The sequence below is a fragment of the Panthera tigris genome, chromosome C1 (genome assembly GCF_018350195.1).
Source record: "Panthera tigris isolate Pti1 chromosome C1, P.tigris_Pti1_mat1.1, whole genome shotgun sequence".
NCBI lineage: Eukaryota > Metazoa > Chordata > Mammalia > Carnivora > Felidae > Panthera > Panthera tigris.
Window position 1 is genome coordinate 27574789 of NC_056667.1, and position 26634 is coordinate 27601422.

The following is a 26634-nucleotide window of genomic DNA, read 5'->3' on the forward strand; positions in this document are numbered from 1 at the left end:
TGGCCTCTGGTCTCAATTCTGCTACTGGGTGCTGTGTGACCTCAGGCAAGTTCCTCTTTGAGTCTCCTTGAGCCCACCCCTGAGATGATAAAGCCGGCATGGCTCCCCCCACGAAGCACTAACCCTCTACCACCCCCTTCTGCCCTCCAAGAGCCAGGAATCTCAGCCAATCCAGGTGGCACGGGCACAGTCGCCTCCCAATTCGGACCTTTCCAAGAATCTGGAAGCAGGACCAAGTCCTCCCACGTCCCTTCCCAGGATCCGCCCAGAGAGGTGCAACCAACACTGATCAGAAGTGTGGGGGAAAGTCCCAGGTGCTACACCCTGATGACACATGTGACTTGGGACCACTCCTTACCTCTCTGCAGGTAAAATGACCCCTGGAGACAAACATTAGCATTCTCATTTTATAGATGAGGAAACAGAGGAAGCCGCTTACCCAGGGTCACATGGAAAGGAACCCAGGTCTGTCTGACTCCCAAGGCCACCTCTTCCGCTCACTGCACACACTGCCTTCACTCAAGACCCACTGCCCACACCCCAGGACCCTGGAAATGCCCACAGAACAGAGTGGATCCGGAATTCCCTTTCTGAGAGTGTGACTTCCCTGGCTGATGTCTGGGCACCTGTGTATACACATATGGCCTCACACCCCTACTCGGGCTTCTGTACACACCCCAGGCCTCCCAGACACTACACCCCCAAACTCATGGCCACACTCAACACCCAGTCCCTCGCTATCTCAGCATACCAGACTCCAGGGTCCAAATCCATACCTCTCCTTCACCTGCCTCCACTAGAGACAGGCCACAATCACCCAGGAGAAGGGTCCTGGCTGACCCTGTCCTCACCCCCACAGCCAATCACCGAGGCCTGACCAGTCTCTCCCCTTACTGCTTCCTCTCATCCCCATGCCAGCCACCCACCTCGGCAGCCATTGCATTCACCCTCAAATGGGCCCAGCCTCCTCAGTGATTTCCTTGCCTGTAAGATGCCTTTTTATCCTTGCCCCAGGAGCAACCACAGTGATTCCCAGACTGCATCATTGTGTGGCTCACACCCTTTCTCTGGTCAGGGCTCTTGGAAATCTGACCCCAAAGTAGTGCTCAGTCCCTCCCACTCATTCCCCTTCTGTGTGATCCACCAATTGCTCACTGTCCCCTAAGAGAACCTTCCCACCTCCATACCTTTGCACTTGCTGTTCCCTCTGACTGGGATGGCCTCCATTCCCCCTTTTCACCACCTGCACCTGTCAAAGTTCTCATTCTCCTTGAAAGCCCTAGCCAGAGTCACCTCTTTGGTGTTGCCTCCTTGATAGGCCCTCCCTCCGGCACTTTGGCTTGCACGGTGCCTCCCTCTCATGTACCTCGACAGACACTTTGAGACACAGCTGCACCCCATATGACAGGCCCCTGTGCCTCTCCGGTTCTCTACTCCAACTCTAAGTGCCTCGGGCCACAGATGGGACCCGCTCATCTGAGGCCCCACCGTCCCATAAGGGGAGCCCCCCATGCCTGCTGCTGGGGGGTCTGGAGTGGGCTGGGGGGCCAGCAGGGCTGGGAAACTGGGGCTCTGCCAACCTTTGGTCTGGCTCAGACCAGGAGCAGAGGAGGTAGTGAGGGGTGGTTAAGCTGACAGCCCTGTTTGGTATCTTTCCCCTCCCTCTTGCTAGCAGACAAATTCACTTCCATTTTTTCTTTCCTCTTCCACTGAGCCAAAGAGCAGAAACGCTCATTTTCACTCTGGTGGACAAAGTGAAACCAGAGGGAGAGACCCTGGTGAGTGTGCCTGAGTGTGTGAGCGTGTGTGTGAATGCGTGTTGTCCTGAGTATGTCTGGCTGGGCCACATGGGGCCTGCCATGTGTCTGTAGGAGTTTGGGTGTGTGTGTGTGTGTGTGTGTGTGTGCGCGTGCACACACGTGCCCTGTCATTTCAGCATCTGTGGTGGTGTGTGTTCAGTAGAGCATGTTCACCTGTGTGGTTGTGCATGACTGTCAGTGGGAGGGAGTGTAGCTGTGTGTGGCTGTGAATGTGTCTGTGGTATGCCCTCATCGTTCTGGGATGACTGTCCAAGGATCTGTTAGTGGTCACCAGCCCAGCGAGAACCCAGTGGAGGCATCTATGCCCCGACCAAAACCGCCAGCTCCCCTGCAGAGTGGGTGCCCACCAGACCCCCCCCCCTCCCTGTCCCGGGCTCTAGAATGGGCTCCCTGAGGGCACTCCATCTGCTCAGGGCAGTGAGGGTCAACGCCCAGAGAGAAACCCCAGCCACCCCAGCTCCCCACCCTTTCAAATGACCATGGCAGCTCCCCAGAGGTGGCCTTTGCTAAGGGCACTCTGAGGAGGGGATGGACCCTTGCCAGCAGACAAGGACAGGGGTCTTAGCAAGAGGCACTGAAGCCAGACGAGAGGAAACACTTCTGGGTTGCGAGGGACCCCTGACGGAGGCCTGTGTGGAACCTAGCATGTTCTCACACACACTGGGGGTCTCATCCAAGCACCCACCGACACACATTAATAAACTGGCAGACACTCACTGTCCCCCTCGCATCGCGCAAGTGCACACACTGACAGGCGCACACACTGGTACACACGTACACGCAACAAGCAAACTCAGAGAGTTTGCCCTACCCCAGCTGACCACTTCTGGGGAATGGGGAGCGAACCGGGCTTCTCCACCCAGGGACTCCCGGGGCTACCCCGTCTCCAGCCTCTGGACACACACACTGGGGAGGCTGTCCTGGGGTCCTTAGACCCCAGTCCCTCTGGGCCAAGCAAGGGCCCTCTCATCCCTGCAAGTCTCGGTTCCAAGCTGGGGCAGGGGGATGCTGAGCCTCAGTCTCCAGTTTGGGGGTGCTGCCAGAACACCTACAATAGGAGGGACCTGGGGGCAGAAGCAGAAAAACAGAGGAACTTGAAGGTGGCCAGCGAGCCAGGAATGGCAGAGAGATGGAGAGAGGGGGAAGGGAGAAGCTGAGGGGTTTCCCCTGCCCAGGGCTAGAGGGGGGCTTTAAGGCCCCTCACCCCTCCTGTCTCCTCCACCGCCCTGTGGGGGAAGCTTTGTCGCTCTCACTTCGCAGGTGGGAAGGGAGACTCCCAGAGGTGAAGTGATGTGCCCAGAGCCCCATCATCTGGGATTCCACCCGGCAGTCTGATGCTGGAGCCCCCACTTCTGGGAGAGGAAGGGAGGAGAGAGCTTTATCCGGGAATCTGCCTGGGGGAAACTGGGCACAAGGAACGGCATGGGCTCTCTCATCCTAGCGCCGACACTCTGGCCGGAGGTCCCATCCCGTCTCCACGCCGCGGCCCAAGTCGCTGATCTCGCTGTCCCAGACAATCTCAGGGGCAGCCTAGGCCGGGTCCTGCCCTCGGGAGCCCCCAGCCCCGGAGTCCGAGCCAGCCTCCCGGCCTTTACCTGCAAGGGCGGCCGCCGGGCGCCGCTCCCTGCCCTCGAGGGCCGCCCCGGGCGCGCGGGCTCCTGGCAGGGGGTGTCGTCGAGGTCCGCGCCGGCGGGGCTCCGCGTCGCTCTGCCGGCCGCCCCTCGCGGCTGCCGGAGTGGGCGGGCGGCGCGGGGTGGGGGGGCTGGGGCGGCGGGAGGGGCGCGGCGGGGCGGGGCCTCCACCCTCCTCTTTCCACAGCCACGGCCAAGGCCCGCGCCCCGCCCGGCCAAGCGCGCGCCCTGCCGGGGCCTCGACGTGCGCCCCCCGCCCCCGCCCCGGCCTCCCTGGGTCCCAAGCTGAGACCCCACACACCCGCGCGTCCCCTTTCATCCTCGCGCACCCTGCATCTGGGTCTGGGCCCTCTGCCCAAGAGGGCTACCGTCCAGGGGGACACAAACCTGCCACTGAGAAGAAGGGCAGGGGGGTGGCCAGTGCGGGGATGGGGCAGCACAGGAGTGTGGCCCATAAACGAGCAGTCCACAAAGGCTTCCTGCAAATGGTGACCTAAGCTGAGGGCGTAGGGCTTGGGGCCCTCAAAGGAATGGAAGGAGGAGCAGTCGTGAGCTGCACATTGGGTTTAGGGAGGTGAACCTCTGTGCTCAGAGGCAGGCAGGGACCAATGCTGTGCAATCTAGCAGGACACGCTGAAGCTGGTCAGACTTCACCTTCAGGAAAATGGGCAGCCACAGAAGACTGGAGCAGAGCAGTGAGAACTGTGCTTTAGAAAGAGCCCCCTGGGGCGCCTGGGTGGCTCAGTCGGTTGAGCTTCCGACTTCAGCTCAGGTCATGATCTCGCGGTCCCTGCGTCGGGCTCTGTGCTGACAGCTCAGAGCCTGGAGCTTGCTTCAGATTCTGTGTCTCCCTCTCTTTCTGACCCTCCCCCATTCATGCTCTGTCTCTCTGTCTCAAAAATAAATAAACGTTAAAAAAAAAATTTAAAAAAAAAAGAAGAAGAAGAAAGAGCCCCCTGATTGTGCAGGAGGCGGAGGCAGGGACAGAGGCAGGGACACTGGTGAGGAGGCTGCTGGAATAATCCTGGCTGTAGTCCAAGGGGCAGACAGTAGGGGTTGGAGGGAAGGGTCAAGGCTGAGAAGAGTTAAGGAAGTGGAATAAGGAGGATTTGAATGTAGGGATGAGGAACCTAGAAGGAAGGAGTTATCAAGGACAGAGCCCAGGTTTGCAGTTAGGCAACCAGGAGGTGGTGGTCCGGAAGAAGGGTGTTCAGATGTACTGAGTTGGACGTGCCTGTCGGGCTTCCATGTATCCAGAAGGGAAGTGAGAGTTCTGGGCTAGAAATTAGGGGCTCATGGTGACAGATGATGACTGATGTGACCTGGACAATGCCTAGGGAAGGAGTGCAGGAAGAGGAGGAAGCCCACGCCAGGACCAGGACACAGGGAATGCCAACATTCAAGGGCATGCAGAGGGAGAGGGGTCAGTAAAGCAGATCCAGAAGGTATGGCTGGGGAGGTGATGGGAAAAACCAGGAGAGCACTCAGAAGGCAAAGGCAGAGTGTTTCTAGAAGGCCAGGGAGCCTCCCAGGGTCAGGTGTCACAAAAGAGCATGCTTTGGGACTGGCAATTAGGGACTGGTGGCTGGGGTGTGGGGCGGGGCAGGCCAGGGGAGGAGGCAGCCTGCAGAGGCTAAAGGAACAGCCCCAGGAGAAGTGGAGGCGGAGTGCAGTGGGGGAGTTCAGATGAACTGAGGCCAGCCGAAGCGGGGGTTTGGGTGAGGGTGTGTGTGTGTGTGTGTGTGTGTGTGTGTGTGCATTCTAAGTGGGAAAGAGCAGAGCCCTCAACAGGTCTAGAAAAAGAGCAGGGAGGGCCCACAGCAGCCTGAATCTGGGTCTGGGCCCAGGTCCATCGCCCCTTCCCCCTCCTACCGCCTGCCCTCCGAGGGCCTCCCACTTTGCTGTCCCCCTGCCAAGGTATACACCAGCCGCGCCACTCCTCATTGGGGCCTCTCGCCCTTGCCCACCTCCAGATCCTGGGCCCACTCCTGTTCTACCCCTCAGACTGAGGAGATTGCAAGAGGTCTTTGGGTCTGGCCTCCTGGCCTGAGCCAGCCCTGACGGATTATAGGAGGCCGGGCTGGGGTACTCTCCTAAGAAGGGGAAGGGGCCAGTGGGCAGGGGACCTAAGAGAACACTGGCTGGGGTGGAGAACTGGGTCCCTCCCCCAGAGCCGGTGTGAGAACCAGGCCCTTGATAGGGATCAGATGGGGAGTGAGGGCTCAGGGAGGGCGGTGGGAGCTGAGCAGCAGGGGCTGAAAGTTGACAGCATGGACTCTGGAGTTAGACTGCCCGGGTTCAAGTCCAAGTACCCCATTCCCCAGCTGCATGCCCTTAAGCGAGTTACCTAACCTCTGGCACCTTTGTTTCCTCATCTGAAAAGCTCACAGGCTAGCTGTGAGAATTAAAGCCATCAATCCGCCTGTGAGCTGTTCTTAGAGAAGGGAGAGGCAGTCAGTGAAAGGGGAGCTGCTGAGGCAAGCAGGCAGGTGTGTGTGGGGGGGGGGGGTGCACTGGTGCTGGGGAAGGGGCTCCTACAGGCTGCATGCACAGACACTGACACGCTCAGCCAGTGCCCCACAGGATCCCGCCTGATTCTCCTAACTCCTTGAACTTTCCTGAAGCGCTTGGGCCTGGTTCTCTGTGGCATACATGGGCCCCTCTCTTCTGGTGCTGCTGAATGCCCTGCAGGGAGAAAGAGTTCACCTCCTTCATTCAGGGAGCCCCAGTCCAGGACCTGTCCTGTTGTCCCATAGCTCTGGTGTTGACTGCACTCTCCAGGTGGGCCTCAGCTGCCCATCCCCCAACAGAGGCCGAGATAGCCTTGCCGTGACCCTGCCACAGCTGCCTCCCTGTCCACCAGCTCTTTGCATAGCAAACTTCAAGGCAGGAAATGAGTGTCCTAGAGCCAGATGTCTGCAGATTCTGCCATCAAAGCTCCCCTCTGGGCTAGGCCATCCCAATTGCCAGGGGCAATTGGTTTGTTTCTAGTGCTGTCTGGTTATCAGTGGGTCAGCTCTGCCTGAGGTCACCTGCTGTGTGGCCTTGAACAACTTGCTGCCCCTCTCTGGGCTTCAGCTCCCTCAGCGATCAGAATCAAAGGCTGGCAGAGAGGACTCAAGGACTATTCTAGGGGCACCTGGCTAGCTCAGTCAGTAGAGGGGGGTGACTCTTGATCTCAATGTCATGAGTTGAAGCCCCATATTGGGCATAGACATTATTTTAAATTTTTATTATTTTTTTAAAATTTTGGGGCACTTGGGTGGCTCAGTCAGTTAAGCATCCAACTCTTGCTTTTGGCTCAGGTCATGATCCCATGGTTTTGTGGATTCAAGCCCCATGTTGGGCTCTGTGTTGACAGCTTGGAATTCTCGCTCTCCTTCTTTCTCTGCCCCTCCCCCACTCTTGCTATCTCTGTCTCAAAAATAAACTTAAAAAAACCCACTTTTTTTTAATATAAAAAGTTTTTTTAAAAAGGACTGTTCTAGACCTGAGCAGGGATATCAAATGGAGTGGGTGGTTAAAATAAACCAGACCAGGCGTGCAACCTGCTTAGCGCAGCCCCTGGCAGAACCTATGCTGGCATCTGCCTGATGGTTCAGAGCGTGGGCTGAGGAGTCAAGCAGACCTGGGTTTGGATCCCAGTTCTGCTTCTCTGTGACTGTGGGCAAGTGGCCTCATTTCTCCAAACCTCAAATTCCTCCTCTTTAAAAGAGGGACACTGAGGGGCGCCTGGGTGGCTTAATCAGCTTAATCGACTCTTGATTTCAGCTCAGGTCATGATCTCACAGTTCATGGGTTTGAGCCCCACATCAGGCTCTTTTAGTGCAGAGTCTGCTTGGGATTCTCTCTCTCCCTCTCTTTCTGCCCTTCCCCTGCTTGTGCTCTCTCAAAATAAATAAGTTTAAAAAAAAGACTGATAGTCCCTAATGATAACAGCTAACTCTCACAGGGCTCTGCCTCCATGCCAGGCACTAGTATGAGTGCTTTATGTGGACTAACTCATTTGATCCCCCACAAGAACCCTTTGAGATGGGTATCATTATAGTTGCCCCTTTGTAGACGGGAAAACTGAGGCACCGACAGGTTAACTGACTCACCCAGAGTGACATAGCTGGGGACGTGGGTGAGCTGGGAATTGCCTCCAGGCAGACTGGCCCCCAAGTCTACCCACCGTGTCACAGGGCCTCTTGGAAGACAGAATGAATATAAAGTCTACACAGGCCGGGCACATACCAGTGACTCAATTAATGTGCATAATCTTTACTACTGTTACCACGATTCTCCCATTCATTCTAAACTTCTATCTTGATCTGCCAATAAGAAAACTCTCTAGGCTCCAACCACTTCAGCTTGAAGCCTGGGGAGGGCCTGGATGGAACCTTCCTCTTGCCACCACTCCATCTGTCTGGCAAGCTGAGGAGGGGGGAGGGATGTTTGCACAGATGTGTGGCCCAGGGTGTGCAGATAGCCGGGGGAGGGGTGTGGTGCTGGCAAATTCCTGCTCCACTAGTGCCTTGGCGATTCTGCACCCCCACCTCATCCCCACCCCCAGCTTTGACATCTGCTGGAGGACTGGTTCTACAATTCCTGGGAAGCCCTTCTCTCTGTCTCACCCTCCTTTCTTCCAGTCGCTAGAGGCTTCTCCTACAGGACTAGAGAAATAAAGACCCTCCTGCAACCCCCACCACCCCCTCACTTCCACCCCAGGGGATCTCTCGGCCCCATCCTCAAAAATCCCAGTAATGCAGTGGAAATTAAAGTTACCTTAAATGTTCTAATCTTATAACAATTTTGCTTCAATCAACATCTAAATGTGACCACATGTGCCCAGACCACCCAGAGCCCTGGTTGGTGGCTTGATGGGGGGAGCGGGGAGCTCCTGAAGGGATGGAGGGCCGAGGGCTGCTCTCAAGCATGGCCTGGCTCTGGAAAGACTCCCTGGCGAGGAGGTCTGCAGGTCACTGGGCCCTCCCTCCGCTTTCTCCTGGCCTGCCCACAGGTGGGTATTCCCTCCCTTCCTCACCTCTCCTCCAGCAAGCTGGGAAGCATGGTGGACCATGGTTGGAGTCTGCTTGTACTCTGTCCTGGGTATCTGGGCTTGGGGACAGCTGGGGACTCAGGCAAGTGGAGGCCAGGGCTGGCTTCATGGGCATGCCTGCCTGCACATTCACACAGAGCTCCTTGTTCAGACAGGCTTGGTTTACTGCTCTGCGGGGTCACCTTGAAATTCATAATTTTTGAACAAGGAGTTCTACATTTGCATTTTGTACCGAGCCCCATAAATTAGGTAGCTGGTCCTGGTGGAGGTCCACATACCCCTCTGTCTATGGACCCTCCTCACTTCATCCTCACACTCAGTCGGCATGCAGGCAATAAACATTTATTGAGCACCCAGTTTGTGCTAAAAAGTAGCACTAGATGCTTGGGGATACAGCGATGAGCACCACGGACACAGCCTTGAATTCACAAAATTACTCTCTGCACACACTCAGACCCTCCTATATCCACAAGCAGTAGTTTTGCAAGACGGTTCTGTACTCGCAATCACGTTAAACATAACTGCCAATTAGGGAACAGCCAGAATATGCCAGGAAATTTACACACTTCTTCTTGTTTCATCCTCAAAACAGTCCATAAGGCAGGCATTATTAGCCCCATTTTACACCAGATGAAGAAACTGGTGCTCAGAGTTCAAATCCTTCACTCAGTGTCACATAACCAGTAAGGAGCAGAACCCAAACTTGCCTTTGTCTCTGGTCTACAACCTCTTCTGTCCCTTTCCTCCTCCCCGCCACTACACACACTGCATTGGGCTGCTCCCCCATGGACGGAAGCTCCCAGCATCTCCCCAGCAACCAGCACAGGACTCTTTTTGTTAAGCGAAAGAGTTCACATACAGACACACTCCCCAAGGAATACACAGAAACAGACACACACTGAAACCCCAACACTTACACATGTAACACATAATTTAGAGTGTGGTATCCAATACTGGATTGTTTGGGTTCAAGTCCTGAATCTACAATGTACTAGCTCAGTGTTCCTCAGTTTTCCCATCTCCAGAATGGGCATAGGGATAGGGCTATTGGGAAGGCTAAATGAAAAATGTATGTGGGGCGCCTGGGTGGCTTGTCAGTTAAGCGTCGGACTTCGGATCAGGTCATGATCTCACAGTTTGTGGGTTCGAGCCCCGCATCGGGCTCTGTGCTGACAGCTCGGGGCCTGGAGCCTGTTTCAGATTCTGTGTCTCCCTCTCTCTCTGCCCCTCCCCCACTCACACTCTGTCTCTCGCTCCCAAAGATAAATAAAACATTTAAAAATTTTAAAAAAAGAAAAGAAAAATGCACGTGAAGCACTTAGACCAGCATTGACCAGCGTGTAGCCCCTCTTCAACAAATATTAGCTGTTGCTATGAATAACATTTGTCCGTGCTCACACACACACACTCTCAAGCCCTCACATCATCCCCCCAGCCCTCCTCAGCCCAGCTCAGTCCTACACGTCCCCACGGCTGACAGTCCAGGCACCCAGAGCCAGGAAGGAAGAACGGCTGCTTCTCTGGGCGTCCCCTGGGGCTCTACCTGGGCTGGCCCACGTGTGTGGTGCAGAGTGAGGGTGCCGCTCCTCAGCAGCTCTGGGCCCATCAGAGAGGGCTTCCCGGAGGAGGCCTCCGCCCAAGCCAGTGAAGGCTTACCAGGCGAGGTAAGATGGTGCCGCCCTATGCCTTGGCTCCCTCCACTGTCCCTCACAACAACCACCCCCTAACTTCTTCTGCAGCGCCCTCCCTCCACCCCCTTCCCCACAGTAGAAACTTTCCTCTCCTCCTGCCAGGAGCGTAAATTGCCCCCAGGAATGCGCTGTGTCCCACAGCAACCCTGGCAGTGGCCCTCGGCTGTCCTAGGGTCAGGCCTGGCTCTACATCAAAGGCTGGGGAGCCGTAACAGCGAGGCTCCTTGCCTACCGCCACCCTCCCTGCACCCCCCCCCCGCCCCCACCGGCCCTCTGGCTTCCAGGGAACAGCACATGGTAGCACTTAAGCTCCGAGAGAACCAGAAGATGCCTTTCCTGCACCAGCACCCCCAACCATCCACAATGAACTACTTGTTAGGAGACTATTTTAATTTTACTTAATGCAATTTCTGTCCTGGGCCTCTGTTGCCACCTCCTTCTCTGGATGCCCAGTACAAATATAGGGGAGGCCAACCCACCAGGGGAAAGTATAACCTAAATATGGAAATGTCACGTGTGGAGGTCTAGGGCAGGAATAGGACTCTCTTACATCAGGGGAACAGTGCTGGTGCTCTGGTCTCCACTTAGGAAGATGAGGGGTTGATGAGAGGAGGGCTCAGGGCTAGCTTGTGCAACTGAGGCCAGCATGAGAGTTTGGGGTATGCACAGGGGCCACACACTTCTTTGCCCAAGTGCTCTAATGCCCTGGGTTCAGTAGCTAGGCCCTCGCCCTCACTTAGCCTGGCAGCATGTAAGCTTTGCTGTCAGATCCTGTGGGAGTGACTGGGGGGAAGGGGGGAGTGCGTCCACATTCTAACCAGCTTCTGAGATTTGTCCATCAGGTGCATCTTCTAGCAAATTATGAAAACCAGGGGTCCAACGGTCACGCTAGGACAACAGAGTGGTGATCTGGAGACCCCTGGTGGCCAAAGGCTGAAGAGCAAGGCCTTTTCTTTGAGCTCTGCGGAGCCAGTGCCAAGCCCAAAGGCCACCAGCATGGACTCCGGCCCCAGGCCCCAGAATTTAGCTTCAACCCAGGCTGCTGACCTCATTATTCAGCCCCCCTGCCGTAAAGCCAGACAGACCTGCCCCATCTTGCTTGGGAGGGCATGCCGGTAACATCCTGGAGAACAAGGAATGGCCCAGCCTTGGGGGGCTGTCCCAGCCTCAGTCAGAGTAAAGGTGAGGGATATATAATCCACAATGAATTAATTCCAGGGGTGGGGATGTGGTAGGGGACCTCGAAGCTTGGTTGCTGGACTTGTATATGTTTGGCTCATTTGGAAGAGATGATGAGGTGATGTTCCCAATAGTTCCATAGTCCCCACCCCCTCCCTTCCCTCAGCCTCTGGGTGCACATCACACAATTGTGGGGCTGCCACTGGGAAAAATCACTGAGGGGGCTTTGTTTCCACAGCTTGCCGACTCTGTAATGCTGCCCATGTTTAACTCTGGGAAAGGAAGTATCTAAAACCTCATACCATACAAAAGGCTGCCGGGAAGTGGGGGTGGTGCTACAAGAGGAAGGGTGAGAGCCCCCTGGAGGAGGGAAGGGTGCGGTTCACTTTCCTAGGCAGGGCCCAGGCACCGCACAGCGCGTCCACATCTGGGCCCACATTCATTCTCTTTACCTCCTTGATTCACTCAAACTCTAGGGTGACTGGACCCAGCCCTATACTGGGTGCTAAGGATACCATTGACCGAAATGGGGTGCCCGCCCTAGGGCCCTAAATTGTATCTGGAGGGGGAGGTAAAGAGGCTCAGAAAAGACAGGATCCCAGAGGGAGCCTCCCTATACTTGGGAACACAAAAGTGACACCCCCTCCCCACCCCTGCTTGATGGCCTAACCCAACTGGAGGAGGCAGGTCGTGTGCAAACTGCCTCTGTTACTGGCATCCCAAAACCTTGGTTCTAACCTACACAACCAAGACAAACTTAACGCACAATGCATCACCTCAGGCCTGTGCACTAACCTTGAGAAAAGCCCAGAGGCCCCATTTCCCCCCAACAACCTGAGTATCGGGACCTCAAGGCCCTAGGCTGTCTCTAAGAACAGTGCTACCAATAAGGCCTGACAACCTCTGATCCCTCCCTTGAAAAGCTATCCTAACTTCTGTAAGGCTGGGAGAGGGGCCCACAGGCCTGCTCCCCTCCCACCTCTCCATGTGAACCAGGCATCACAGTTAATATGGGCTTTGTTGGGAATGCAAGCTGGTGCAACCACTCTGGAAAACGGTATGGAGGTTCCTCAAAAAACTAAAAATAGAACTACCCTATGACCCAGCAATTGCACTACTAGGTATTTATCCATGGGATACAGGTATGCTGTTTCGAAGGGACACATGCACCCCCACATTTATAGCAGCACTATCAACAATAGCCAAAGTATGGAAAGAGCCCAAATGTCCATCGATGGATGAATGGATAAAGAAGATGTGGAGAATATATATACACACAATGGAGCATTACTTGGCAATCAAAAAGAATGAAATCTTGCCGTTTGCAACTACGTGAATGGAACTGGAGGGTATTATGCTAAGTGAAATGAGAAAGACAAAAATCATATGACTTCACTCATATGAGGACTTTAAGAGACAAAACAGATGAACATAAGGGAAGGGAAACAAAAATAATATTAAAACAGGGTGGGGGACAAAACAGAAGAGACTCATAAATACAGAGAACAAACTGAGGGTTGCTGGAGGGGTTATGGGAGGGGGGATGGGCTAAATGGGTAAGGGGCATTAAGGAATCTACTCCTGAAATCATTGTTGCACCATATGGTAACTAATTTGGATGTAAATTTAAAAAAAGAAAAAAGAAAATTAAAAAAAAAAGAAAAAATGTCAATAAAGCAAAAAAAAAAACAAAAAACAAAAAACAAAACATGGGCTTTGTGACCTAGCTTCTCCCCTTAATGGCCGTATAACTTCAGGCAATTTGTCGTCTTCCCTCTAAAAATGGACTTATTTTGGGGCACCTGGGTGGCTCAGTTGGTTAAGCGTCTGACCCGTGGTTTCAGCTCAGGTCATAATCTCACAGTTTCATGAGTTCAGGCCCTGCATCAGGCTCTGTGCTGGCTGCTGGTCGCCTGCTTGAGATTCTCTCCCTCTCTCTGCCCCTCCCCAACTGGTGCTGTCTCAGTCTCTCTTCAAATAAACTTAAAAAAAGTTTAAATCAAAATGGAGTTATTGTGAATAATGGAATTATCGTGGATTAGGTAATGCAAAGTGCTAGGACAATGTCTGACACACGGTAAGCACTCAAAAAATCGTACCCAACACCAGAGGTTTAACTTTCCTTTGACTTCATATCACCCTGTAGACACTACCCTACTTCTTAGCTCTTCTTTACAGCAAAACTCCTTGAGGGGCGTCTGGGTGGCTCAGTCAGTTGGGCGTCTGACTTTGGCTCAGGTCATGAACTCACGGTTCGTGGGTTCGAGCCCTGCATCGGGCTCTGCGCTGACAGCTCGGAGCCTGGAGCCTGCTTCGGATTCTGTGTCTCCCTCTCTCTCTCTGCCCATCCCCCACTCGTGCTCTGTCTCCCTCTGTCTCAAAAATAAATAAACATTTTTAAAAAAATGAAAAAAAAAAAACTCCTTGAAAAAAAAATTTAGTACTCTTAGTCCTCTCCCTTTCATCCTCTCAAACCTCCCATCTGGCTTTCACCTATTTTTATTTTTCAGTATTTATTTTGAGAAGGAGGGAGAGCACGCGCATGTGTGCACGTAAGCTGGGCAGGGGCAGAGAGAATCCCAAGCAGGCTCCATGCTGTCAGCAGATCCAGATGCGGGGTTCGATCCCATGAACCATGAGACCACGACCTGAGCTGAACTCAAGAGTCAGAAGCTCAACCGACTGAGCCACCCAGGCATCCCTATTTTCAAGTAAACTCTATGACACACGTGGGACTCGAACTCATAACCCTAAGATCAAGAGTCACATGCTCTACTGAATGAGCCAGCCAGGTGTCCCCTCCCTATTCTTTTTTTTTTTTTTTTTAAATTTTTTTAACGTTTTATTTTTGAGACAGAGAGAGACAGAGCATGAACGGGGGAGGGGCAGAGAGAGAGGGAGACACAGAATCCAAAGCAGGCTCCAGGCTCTGAGCCATCATCCCAGAGCCCGATGCGGGGCTCGAACCCACGGACCGCGAGATCGTGACCTGAGCTGAAGTCGGACGCTTAACCGACTGAGCCACCCAGGCGCCCCTCCCCTCCCCATTCTTAACAAGGTCTCTCTAGCCAAGCCTTCCAACTTAGTGGCCAAAAAGCTCAAGGTAGTCCATTTTAGGTATATCTGCGGTAATGGTCTGCTTCTAGATTTTGCTAGATAATAAACCCAAAAGTGACTTTGAAGGAGTATTTGCTCCCAGGCTTCCCAGACTCTCTAGTCTGTGGGGAGAAGCCATTTCTAGACCAGGTAAAAGCAAGGCAGGGTCCAGGGATTTAGCTGGTCTCCTCACTCCACTGCAATCAAATTCCAGAAAGAAAACAGAACATGATTAGGATTTCACTCAAGAATGTGTCTTTATTGAAGAATTTGTAAGAAAAAAGGATGGACCCTCTGTAAAAAGAGGAGATGTTGCCTCCAAACAGCAGGGAGGAATGAGACCTGGGTGGCTTCCCAGAAGTCAGTGTTTCCAGCATGGCTCCCCTTTCCTGGCAAGCACTAGAGTGTGTCACACCATGACTAGTAATTCCTGTCCATCCCTATCAGCCTCTCCTCCCCCGTCCCACAACCCTGGATTCCCTACAGCCATTTACCAATGGCTTTCTGAAAGCCCAGGAATAGATGTGGGGTAGGCTTGCCTCTTTAATGGGATCAAACGGGTTTTGCTTTGGAAAATTCAAACAGGAATGTAAAACAGTTGAGCTCTTTCTAGTCCAACCAGAGATGACTGCATCCAACCCCTCTGAAGGGAGAGGGAGCAAAGAGTTTCCCTCCTGAATGTACACACTTGTGGGGTAAATGGACTAGATTGCAGTCTGCTCTTTATTAGCATGGAGAATGGAAACAGAAAAATATGTAACAACCATGTTAAAAGAGTCACTGAGTTCTAGAGGGCAGAGGGAGCTGAGGCTTCTGATTCCAACAAGTGCTCCTTCCTGCTAGCTACCCTGAAGTCCTGGGGATGGTCACTCCTCTCCAGCTGGGAGATTGTCCTCAATCCGCCTGATGAACCTCATCCGGATTTCTGTCACACCGTCTCCTTTCAGGGTGTCCTGGACAAACTTGGCCTCCACAGCCATCTGGACCTGGGGGACAGTGGGAAAATGAAGGGGCGGGTGCCTAGTTGCAGCCTCTGGGGAACCACAGGGGACAGGCTGTAGCTGACTCATCCATGGCAGTCCCAACAAGGGGGCTGGTTTCTCGCAAGGATAGGATTGCCAGTTCGTGTCCCTGTAGAAAGCAGTGGCCCCGATCTGTAAGGCTGACTTAACAAAGAGCACCCACAAATGAGACCTTTACCCAAATAAGCCAATCTGGGAATTTCCTGGGCTTTGGGGGCTGACAGCACTACTATCAGCAAGAATCATCACCGTGTAGAAACATCCACCTTGGATCCTATGCTCAGCAGCGTCACATCTCAGGTAGCAAAGTGCTGAGGGGAGCCAAAGGCCTTTCTTTTCTCTCCTTCTCTCATTCCTTCAAACCTTTATCAAGCCCCTACTACATTTCAGGTGTCCCAGGAGGTAAAGAGCCGCACTCACCATTTCCAAGGCTCCCCGTAACACCCCACACAAGAGATTGGAATAAATAAGGGATGAGTGGTTATCGGGAAGTTCCACAAAGTCCACCAAGGGATTATTTTCCAAAATGAGGGAGAATTCGTCACCAGCTGGGCTCCAATTGGTGATGCTTGGAGTGATGCCCAAGTACATCTTGAACGCCACCTGTCAGGAACACATGACAGCACTATGTGGAAGAGGAGTAGGGACCGCACACCAGGGAAGGTGATGGGACTGGCAAAGGAGAACTAAATGGCTTGGGAACAAAACTGTGGCCTTTGCAAAACACTGGAGCTTTAGGCATTCAGGGCAAAAAAGACAAAGCATCTGTGCACAGTTCCACACCCCGCTCCTTCAAGGCGTCATACAATTAGGCAACTTGCTGCCCACCTACACTTCTTCTGACGGGGTGGCTTCTCGGAACCAGCACATGAGAGGCACGGTCCACTTCCTTGTCCTCTGTGCTACCTGAATCCTTCTTGAAAGCAAGTATGAGTCACTGTGGCAGAATTACTCTGAAGACATCCTTCCCTCTATCCACCCTCCTGATTCCAAACCCTCACACTGTCTCTTCACTATCAGCTCTCTGTAGGATTGGGGCCGGCATGCTCTACAACAGAAAGAACCAACCTTTAGGCAACGGACGCCACAAAGCTAAAGGCGTTTTATCACTTATTATTAATTCTACCATACATAATGTTAATATTATCAATAGTGACCATTTCCTATAAACACACTAAGTTAAGTGTATTCGTTTTAATTGAATGCTCATGTTCATTATTTCCTTTACTTCTTACAATCACTCTGTGAGGCAGCTCTTATTTTCCTTTTTTAAAGATGAGGTAAGTGATAATTAAAAGGTTAAAAGCAACTTACCCTTAACTGGTAAGTACTGGAGCCAGAATTTGAAGCCAGGTTTGTCTGAATCCAAAGTCTGTATTCTTAACCCCCAGGCTGCTCTGCTACGTCTTCACAGTCAAGGAGACCTGGCTTTGACTTCAGTGGGGCTTTCATCCACACAGATGATCCCAACCACTGTTCCCTTTTCATAATCTGTGCTATTCCCAAACCACCAGGAAGACTCCTTTGACCAGACAGCTGCCTAACTAGTATTTTGGAATACTAAGGGCCTCTCTAAGGGAGATGGAGAGTGTGGTAAGCAGTGCCTCCCAATGACATCCCTCAGCACAACAAGGTGGCCCAGGATAATGACCTTGGCGATGACGTCTGCAGTTTCCCGAAAGTCGTGGCACCTTCCAACATTTGACCGTGCCAAGAAATCTTCTATCAGTCGGACTCCAATGTTATAGCCCCTGGGAAGAAAATAAGAGAACAGACTGTATTATGGAGTGTGAATGTCTTACGTCTGAACATAAGGCTGCTGGTGGTAAAGGGAAAATAGGGGACAATTCCAAAACATCTCAATACATGAGCTCAGCGGAAACTGTATCCAAAATATTGGTTACAAAAGAGAATCCTGTTCTGGGCTCTAAAGGACCATGCGGATTGTGCACTAGGGAGCCCCATTCTTGTCCCTCCCGCAGAGCAGCTCACTCACATTTTATCCAGCTGTTTATTCACATCTTCATCATTTTCATAGTCCTTGCATAGCTGGGTGACCAGGGCCCCATAGGTAAGGGTGAAAAGCTCAGAGCTCTAAAAGACATTCAAAAGACAGTCAGAACCAAGATGCACAAAAAACAAAGTTTAGTGAGTCTAGATCAGCCTCAATGCAGCTGTCAGGATTCAAAGGAAGGTCATCCGTGTATGGTGAGAAAGAACATCCTCCTCTATGGAGTGCCAACGAGTGTGGCTCCCCAGGGTCAAGGTGGCAGGGCTTCAGCCAGACCTACTACAGAACAGGTTGTAGAAGGCACTTCATGCATAGAGGAGTCACTCTTCCAACATATCAAGGTGGGTTTCTGCTAACCCAGGACCCCACCACAACCGCCAAGCTAAGCTTGGGTCACCAGAATCTGGGGTGGGAGCAGCAGTCATCCACTAGATACCATGAAAGACAGACCTGAAACAGACAGTTACAGATTAGCTTCTGTATGTTAGCAGGTGTGACCAATGGCTTCTCTACACCTAAGAATATCTGGGGTGTCCTGGCCTCAACTCACTCCCAGCGCCCCACCCACGAGCAGCAAGGACCCAGGGACCTTGTCTGTGGGGAGGAAAGGAAGTCCTAGACAAAGTCCGCTGCTCTGATAATCCCCCTCCTAAGTCACCAAAATGAGGAAAAATAATGTTCCTCTTGACACAGAGCGAAAATGTTTCCAGGAATGGGGTCACTCTGAAAGTCCAATCTTTTGTGTACCTGGAACACAGCCCTGATCTGGACTGGTTTCTACTACAACCACAGTTAAAATCACAGAATCCCTGTCTCAGATAAAGACTCCTGTCACCTACCTACCAAGAAACAGAGATGTGGAAGGGAAAGGATGACAAATGCCATGACTACAGAATGAAAGCAGGAGGTCAGGAGCTAAACACAGTGAAGAACATGCTAACAGCACATCTGGGGCAATGGATCCACACAGAAGGCAGGCTGAAAGATCAAGTCAGCCACCCAACCGCTCCCTTCTGAGTGGAAGCTCGTCAGACTTGGGGCAGAGCACCTTTCTGTCCTCAAGTCTTCTGGGGAAGAAAGTCCAAGTAATGTTAAGGCCCAGGCTCTCAGGACCTCAGTGCTCCTCACCTCGTCCCCCTGGCCTGGTGCTGAGGTCACTGCAAGAATGATAATGTGAGCCTTCTGCTCACATACTGCCTTCTACTTTTCATAGTCTCATTTCCACCCCACCATAATTCTGTAAGGCAGAAAGGGCAGGGATTAATCTCATTTCAGAGATGAGGAAAACTGAGACTCAGAATGATTAAGTAATCTGCCCAAAGACAAACAGCTAATTATTGACAAAAGTAATTTTGGGAGACAAAAAACAAGAGTTTCTAAGCCAATATTCACTCTACCCACTGTTCCCCATAAGTTCAATATTAATAGCCCCCCTAAAAAATAACAAAAAACTTACCTGCACTAGAGAGTCAGAGAATCAGTTTCAGAACCAGGAGGCTTTTTGAACTAAACTAAAACAGTCAGATCAGGGTGTCTCCCAGAGACCATTTACCAAATATGGCAATTAAGGGGAAGCTATTAAGGAGGCCAATGATTTTTTAGTAAAGTTACGGGTTTGGCACTAGAATGGCTTGGACATGAATGGATGGAGACAATCCAGCAGTTACCAGTCTATCGAGTTGGCACCACTGCATTAAATCAGGAGAGCTTTCCTTCCATTATTAATGAGCCTTTGGATAGAGACTCCAATGGCCTCAGCCCACCATAATGCCAAGTAACATGCATATCACAATGTTATCAAGCACCTTATACACGCAGCAGCCCCCAATTTACCAATAAAAAAAATCAAGGTTCTAAACAGATCTGTCCATGGTCACAGAATCAATATGCCTGGGATTTGGGAATGAGATTCCTGACCCAGGTTCTCCACACTCTCTCTTAATTTGCAATTCTGTCTCCATCTCTGATTATGAACCAAGCCCACTTGAACAGTGTGCAATGTAAATACATCACTTAAAGGTCTTCATACTTTAAAAATAGGAGTGGAGCTGTGGCACAGAAAAAAGTCATCCATTCAATGTCTACTATGTACCAGAGATTATCTAATAGGAGGGTGATACATAATAAATTGAATAAAATATATGGTTTGCCAGATGATGATAAGAGCTATGGACAAAAAGCCAGCAAAGGATACACACACGCAGAGAGGGAGAGGGAGAGGGAGAGGGAGAGGGAGAGGGAGAGGGAGAGGGAGAGGGAGAGGGAGAGGGAGAGGGAGAGGGAGAGGGAGAGGGAGAGGGAGAGGGAGAGGGAGAGGGAGAGGGAGAGAGGGAGAGGGAGAGGGAGAGGGAGAGAGGGAGAGGGAGAGAGGGAGAGGGAGAGGGAGAGGGAGAGAGGGAGAGGGAGACAGAGAGAGAGAGAAAAGGGGAGGGAGAGAGAAAGAGGTGTCAATTTTAAATAGGATAGTCAGAGAAGGCCTAGTAAGGTGATATTTGTGCAAAGACCTGAAGGAAGTAAGGATATGCCATGAAGAAACCTGGGTGAAAAGATTGTAGGAAGCAAGTGCAAACACACTGACATGGGAGTATGTCTGCCATGTTTGAGAAACAGCTAAGAGACCAATGTGATTTGACAGGAATGAATAAAAGAGAAAACAGAAGAGGAAGACAGGTTACTGCTGACCTGGGTTTTCAGTCCTTGTGACCCTTACGACAAAAGGTTTCATGGGACCTTAAAGGTCAGCTAATTCAATTGATCCAACTTCTTCATTGAACATAATAACCACATTCTCCTTCCCAACAAAAACATGAATCTCTTCTGCAACATTTTTAAGTGCTTTAATTATGTTTAGTAATAATAGCCATTTACATTTATAAAATCTTCAGAATGCCTTTCATTAATCCTAATAACAACCATGAGTTTAGCAAACATCATCCATCCCCATTTTATAGGTGACAGGTTAAGTAACTGAGATTCAGTCTTCTTAATAGTTGAGCACTGTCCTGTAAAAAGTTATGTGATCGAAGCCATCACTTAGTATTTTGGAACATCAGTTTTTTTCACATCTGTACAATGGTGACAATACTATCTGCCCTTGGGGGCTACAATGAGATATATATATAGGGCACCTGCTGCATAGTACCTACACAAGAAGTACAGTACCTACAAAAGAAGTAGATGCTGTTATTTTTTATTCTTTTTTTTTTTTTAACGTTTATTTATTTTTGAGACAGAGAGAGGACAGAGTATGAACAGAGGAGGGTCAGAGAGAGGGAGACACAGAATCGGAAGCAGGCTCCAGGCTCTGAGCTGTCAGCACAGAGCCCGATGCGGGGCTCGAACTCACGGACCGCGAGATCATGACCTGAGCCGAAGTCGGCCGCTTAACCGACTGAGCCACCCAGGCGCCCCTGTTATTTTTTATTCTTAAACTAGTTCTCTGTAGTGTGCTATCAGAGAGTATCCTGAATTGGTTTAAGGAGGGAGATTTTTGAATCAATATAAAGAACTTTGTAATAACTAATAAGGCAAATAGAAAGAATAATGGGTTTATGGGGCACCTGGGTGGCTCAGTCAGTTAAACCTCTGACTCTTGGTTTTGGCTCAGGTCATGATCTCGTGGTTGGTAAGTTCGAGCCCTGCATCGAGCTCTGTGCTGACAGTGCGGAGCCTGCTTGGGATTCTCTCTCTCCTCTTCTCTCTCTGCCCCTTTCCTGCTCATGCTCTCCCTCCCTCTGTCTCTCTCTCTCTCTCAAGATAAATAAACTTTAAAAAATTAAAAAGAAAGAAAGAAAGAAAGAAAGAAAGAAAGAAAGAAAGAAAGAAAGAAAGAAAGAAAGAAAGAAAGAGAAAGAAAGAAAGAGAAAGAAAGAAAGAAAGAAAGAAAGAAAGAAAGAAAGAAAGAAAGAAAGAAAGAAAGAATGAATGAATACTGGGTTTGTAGTCAGAAGACCGGATTCTGAGTCTGGACTGCCACTTACTAGCTGTGGGATTTTAGGTAAGTCACTTTACTTTGCTAAATCTCAATCCCCTCACACAAACACGGGCAACAGTAAAATCTGTCATGCTGGAGGATCTAATGAGATAACGGACTTTAAATGCTTTGCAGACCAAGAAACCACAGAATAGCCAATACGATCTCCAAGTACTATAGGCACAACCTGAGCAGAGCAAGTAAAGCCAAGCCCTACTTCAGGTGAGCTACTGTACTTGATGGTTTTCAAAGCCTTTTCAGTTAGTGCCCCGGACAAACAAATCTTCCTAGGGGGGCCGATCTTTGGAGCTAATGCTCCAAGAGTCACATTTACTATTTTTATCAACACAAATAATTCAGTGTGACTGCCCCAAGCAGCTGGGAATGAAGGTCAGTAACAGGAGGGAGTTGATCCCTCTCTCTTACCCTCCGGCCTCCTGTATGGAGATTCTGAGTGCTGCCACTGAAGTAGTAACCCACCTGAGCACTGGACAATACAGCCACTGGGGTTGGGTTACTAGTAACACAACACAAAATAAAGTTGGGTTTGACTGTCCATGGAATTCAAGAACCAAACACTGTACAGACACATAAAGGCTAATATCTGTACAAACAAGGATGCTTGCTAGCTGACATTTACCGAGTGCCAACTGTGTTGAGGGGACTGTCACACTGCTAGCTTTTCATGCATGATGTCAATGAACTCTCAGAACAACCCCATGACAGATACTATTACTACCCTTTCGAATCTATTTTTTAAAGATGGTGAAACTGATGCTTACAACAATGAAGGTCACACAGCAAGTAAGCAGTTAGGCCAGGACAGTACTACACCCCTGTGTTATATACTTTTCTGCCTCTCTCATAGCATGTGCTTCTCAAGGTCAGGGACTAGGACTGCATCTCTGCACTTCTCCCAACACCTAGCACAGAGCCACCCATATAGTTAGGGCTCAGGAAAAGTTTGCCAGATACATGGGCTGTTTCTGCTCGCACAGACTAAAAGCAGAGGTGTAGTTCCTTGGGTATATTAATCATTTAAGTCTTGGAGGGTTTAAGTGGGAACACAGTAATTAGCAGAAGGTTGGGCCAACTGGGAAGAGGGCTGCTAGAGGGAGAGACCTCCCCCAGGAGGAGAGGAGCATACCAAAACCAGGTGGCCAGCAAGAGGATCATGTGACAGGCCCTTAAGTAGGCAGCAGCAGGAAATGAATGAGAGGGTGCCCCAAACCTTCATGTCATTCATTCACTAAATATTGATTCCCTAGAGCCAAGCATCATCCCAGATGCTGGGAACAGAGCAATGGACAAAACAAATCCTTGCTCTGGTGGTTACATTTTCATGGGGAAGACTGAAAAGAAACAAGTATATAATTTATAACGGAATAGTGCCATGAAGAAAAACAGAGTAGAGTAAGAGGACAGAAAACTAGTCAGGTAGTCAGGAAAGGTCTCTTCAGAGGAGGTGACATTTGAGTAACTGCGAATGAAGTAGGGAGTAGCTACATGAGGGTTAGGGTTACTCATTGGGGGAAGGAAGTTCTAAGCAGAGACACTAGCAGTTGCAAAAGCCTTGAGGCAGGAGTGTGCTGCTCCCCTCCCTAATTCTCCCCTCACCAAAGCAGAATGAACATGGAGGGGGTTGCTGCTGGTGTTAAGGGTGGAACCTGGAGGTTCCTGTTTAAAATGGTATTAAAAGGGCACCTGGGTGGTTCGGTCGGCATGGAGCCTGCTTCAGAATTTCTGTCTCCCTCTCTCTCAATATTTAAATATAAACAAATAAATAAAATGGTATTAAATATTTCAATAGGGATTTCAGGTTTAAAAAAAGTACAAAACAAAACTAAGATATGAAAACTAAGCATCTCCTCATATCTTAGGAAAAGAGGAAACATTTACCATGTCCCATACATTGTACACTGTTATCTCACTTAATCTTAAGTAGGCATCATTGTCCCCAATTTATAAATAAGGAAATTGAGGATCAAACAAGACTTGAAAATTCCAACAATGTCCACAAGTGTCCATGTACATGTCTGTCAATTTAACATTTCTGGGGAGGGGCACCTGGGTGGCTCAGTTGGTTAAGTGTCTGACTCTTGGTTTCAGCTCAGGTCATGATCTCATGGTTTGTGAGTTCGAGCCCCGTGTAGAGCTCTGCGCCATTAGAGATTCTCTCTCCCTCTCTCTCTGCCCCTACCCTGCCCATACTCTCTCGCTCAAAATAAATAAATAAACTTAAAAAAAAAAATCTCGGGAGGAGATCCATTGGTATCAGCAGCTTCTCAAAAGGGGTCTGAAAAAAAAAAGTCAGGTACTACTTTGGAGTGTTAGGGCCTCCTGTGGCCCATTTTTGGTGGCTGTTCCTAGTGTAAGATGCCAAGGTATAAGGGATGTTTAATCACCCCGCTAGAGCTGAGTGTCAACAAAGGGCCCCTGATTGAGTTTCCAAATCGGGAAAGAAAGATAGCATGGGCAATTCTGGAGGAGGGAAGAATATGGCAAAGAAAAACACCTGGCAAGAGGTCCCCTTAATTTGGAGGAAAGCGTCATCTACCTTACTTTCCAGGTCAGGCTGCCACCTGCAACCAAACTTTACCAGACTACATGGTGTCCCACTATTCCCAGGGCAAGAAAGGAGTCCCCCCGCCCCCCGCCCCTCACCAGAGAGGTACCACTTACTGCCACCCTGCCTACTCCTCCAAATAAAAGTTCCTTTCTGGCAGGATCAGTATCGGAGCATCTCTTACCATCCCCAGAGCACAGTGTGAGAGACAGTAGGGCCCAGTAGTCTGAAACTTGGAAGTTCTACAGAGACATGAGTTCAAATCCTAACTCTTCCTAGATGTAAATTTGGGGAAGTTATGTAACCTCTCGGAGCCGTAAAACTGTGGTAACATTATCTACCTGAGAGAGTTACTTAGCGAATTAAATGACACCGTGTACGTAAAGTGCCTGGCTCCGTGCCTAACACACAGTAAGAGAGCAATAGTGGTAGTTACTATTACCGTCGTCGCTGTTGGTCTAGCAGACGGCGGCTCTCAGGCGTCGGGGGAGGGATCTCTGAGCTACTCCAGCGGCCCTGCAACCTGCTTCAGGCCCGGGACGTCCCCGGCGTGACTCTCCCCTCCAGGCCCACAGGCAGCCCCCTCCTCCTTCCTTCCTGCGAAAGCACTTTGCGCTCATAGGAGGCCCTTTTCCAATTGCGCCCCGCGCCGGGCCCCTTCCCCAGAACGCCTCCATTCCGCCCCGCTCGCCGAGGTCACGCGCTCCGAGTTACCATTTTCTTGCTCTCGGTGCCACGGTTCGCCTGCCTAGACATGGTGCCGGCCGCCGGACCCCGCCTCGCCACAGACCTGCTCGGCGACCCCTCTGGACACCGCTCCACCCAGCCGCGGCCCCTCAGCCTTCGGGACTGACCGGCACCAACTCACCGCGCCTGCGCGGCCTGCCGCGGGGCACCACGGGACTCGTGGTCCGGCGGATGAGGATAATTCCCGCCCGGTAAACGTCAGACTACAACACCCAACCGCTCCGTTGGCAGCCCCGCTGGACTACAAGTCCCAGAGTGCTTCGCGCGGCTGACTCTCTTAGAGCCTGGCTCCCCGAGGGCTACATTATAGCCGCTGGGTGGCGTCCGGAGCTTGCGGGAATCTTGTGTAGTCCACACACTTCCCTTCCGCCCACCCCCTCACCCTCACAGATGCTCCGCAAATTCCTCTCTTGTTGGGTTGGTCTTGGAAAGTCCCCCTTTCGAACTAGCTTCTTCCGCTCTTGCTGCAATTCAGAGCCAGAAGCTCCCAGGATGTCCCAGAAAACTAGCTACGGCTCATACACAAATCTGGCTTCTTACTGCAAAAATATTTAATGAGAACCTATGTGCCAAGCATTTCACTAGTGGTTTTTTTCAAACTGTCATTTGTTCCCAAACTCCAAAAGCAGCCAGTACCTGCATCCTACCACTGTGGCCTCATGATGGAATATCCAGTCTGTTTGCTAAAATTCAGGTCACTTTGTCTCCCTCCCCTTCCCCAAGAACTACACTGCCTGGTCCCTGGAAAAGAAAGATCGCCAGCGTTGGTAGCAGCCAGTCCCGGATTTTAATCTCAGCTTTGCCATTTTAGGCAAGTTGCTGGATCTCTTTCAGTTGTTGTGAAGATTGGTGAGACACAAGTGCAGAGCACTTGGTCACAAAATAAATGTGCATTCCCTTTCTTCCAGACACTCTCTAAAAACAGCCAACAGGTCCCAGAAACCCCAGGGGAATGTGCTGGCCACACCCTCACCATCACCAAGGGAAGTCCTACAGTCCCTGACCATAGCTCTTCGGTTTCAGCTCCAGCCATCCCCTCTGGCCGGTCAGTTGTAAGCAGGTTGGCCTGGGAGTCCCTGAGCACCCTCTCCTCACTTAAGCCTGGTAGCCTGACTCTGTAAGCAGCTGCATTCTAGCCCCTAGCCTTCACCATGACAACCAGTCCGCCCAGACGTGAGCCAGCCCGGCTGGGGAAGACTGGGGAGGCCCAGGCTGCTCCGGCTAAAGGCCAGTTCCCAAGATTCTCCCAGTCTCTCCCTCAGGGTGCAGGACCAATCGTTATTATACCCTTCTCCCTGTGACAAAGACATTCTGGGGCCTCCCTAGAGGCAGTGACCTTTGACTCTCCCTCCTGTGTCAGTGCCTTGGCTGAGAGTTCTGGGAAGGAACTGGAGGGCTGGGCTGTGGCAGGGGAGGAGGCAGGGGGTCAGCTAGCCCCCAGCGGCCAGCGCAGCCAGGGAAGAACCTCCTGCATTCCCAGGAGAGAGGACAGCTGAGGTGAAAGCTGCAGTTGGCTGGTCTGTCTGTCGGTCTGGGCTCCTCCCTGCCGGCTGCCCTTGGCTGCCCACAGAAACCTGAGTCACAGTCACGGCCAGCCGCCCGACCCCACCCAGACTGCTGTCAGGCAGGGTGGTTCTGGAGAAGCTGAAGGCGGAGCCTTTCCCTGCCCATCTTATGACCTCTGAGATTCTTCTTCTGCCTGTGACTGCTCCTTTTGGTGTCTTTTTCTCTGGGACTCCTCCTTCCAGTGCCACAAGTCCTGAATTAAGGATGGGGGAGGGGTCCACTTTAAGCTGATTTATAGGGTCTCCTCCCTCACTCAGATGTGAACCTAAACCTCCTTAGACAGCTGCTCCA

The 26634-nt window shown here is 51.2% G+C and overlaps 1 protein-coding gene across 4 annotated transcripts; it reads right to left on the reverse strand.

The window, feature by feature from the left end:
- Nucleotides 1-14690: 14690 nt before the first annotated feature.
- On the reverse strand, nucleotides 14691-25843 carry TRAPPC3 (trafficking protein particle complex subunit 3). 4 transcript variants are annotated; one of them, XM_007092470.3, is made up of 6 exons: nucleotides 24745-24925; nucleotides 24473-24627; nucleotides 17477-17574; nucleotides 17132-17231; nucleotides 15901-16083; nucleotides 14691-15444 (listed from the first exon to the last, which is right to left on the reverse strand). In XM_007092470.3, coding segments are annotated over exons 3-6 (405 nt in total). In that variant the 5' UTR covers nucleotides 17479-17574; nucleotides 24473-24627; nucleotides 24745-24925; the 3' UTR covers nucleotides 14691-15324. The 4 variants fall into 4 exon arrangements, with proteins under 4 accessions (XP_007092532.1, XP_042852475.1, XP_007092531.1 ...); XM_042996541.1 differs by lacking the exons at nucleotides 24473-24627; nucleotides 24745-24925 and adding an exon at nucleotides 25782-25843; XM_007092469.3 differs by lacking the exon at nucleotides 24473-24627.
- Nucleotides 25844-26634: the final 791 nt, after the last annotated feature.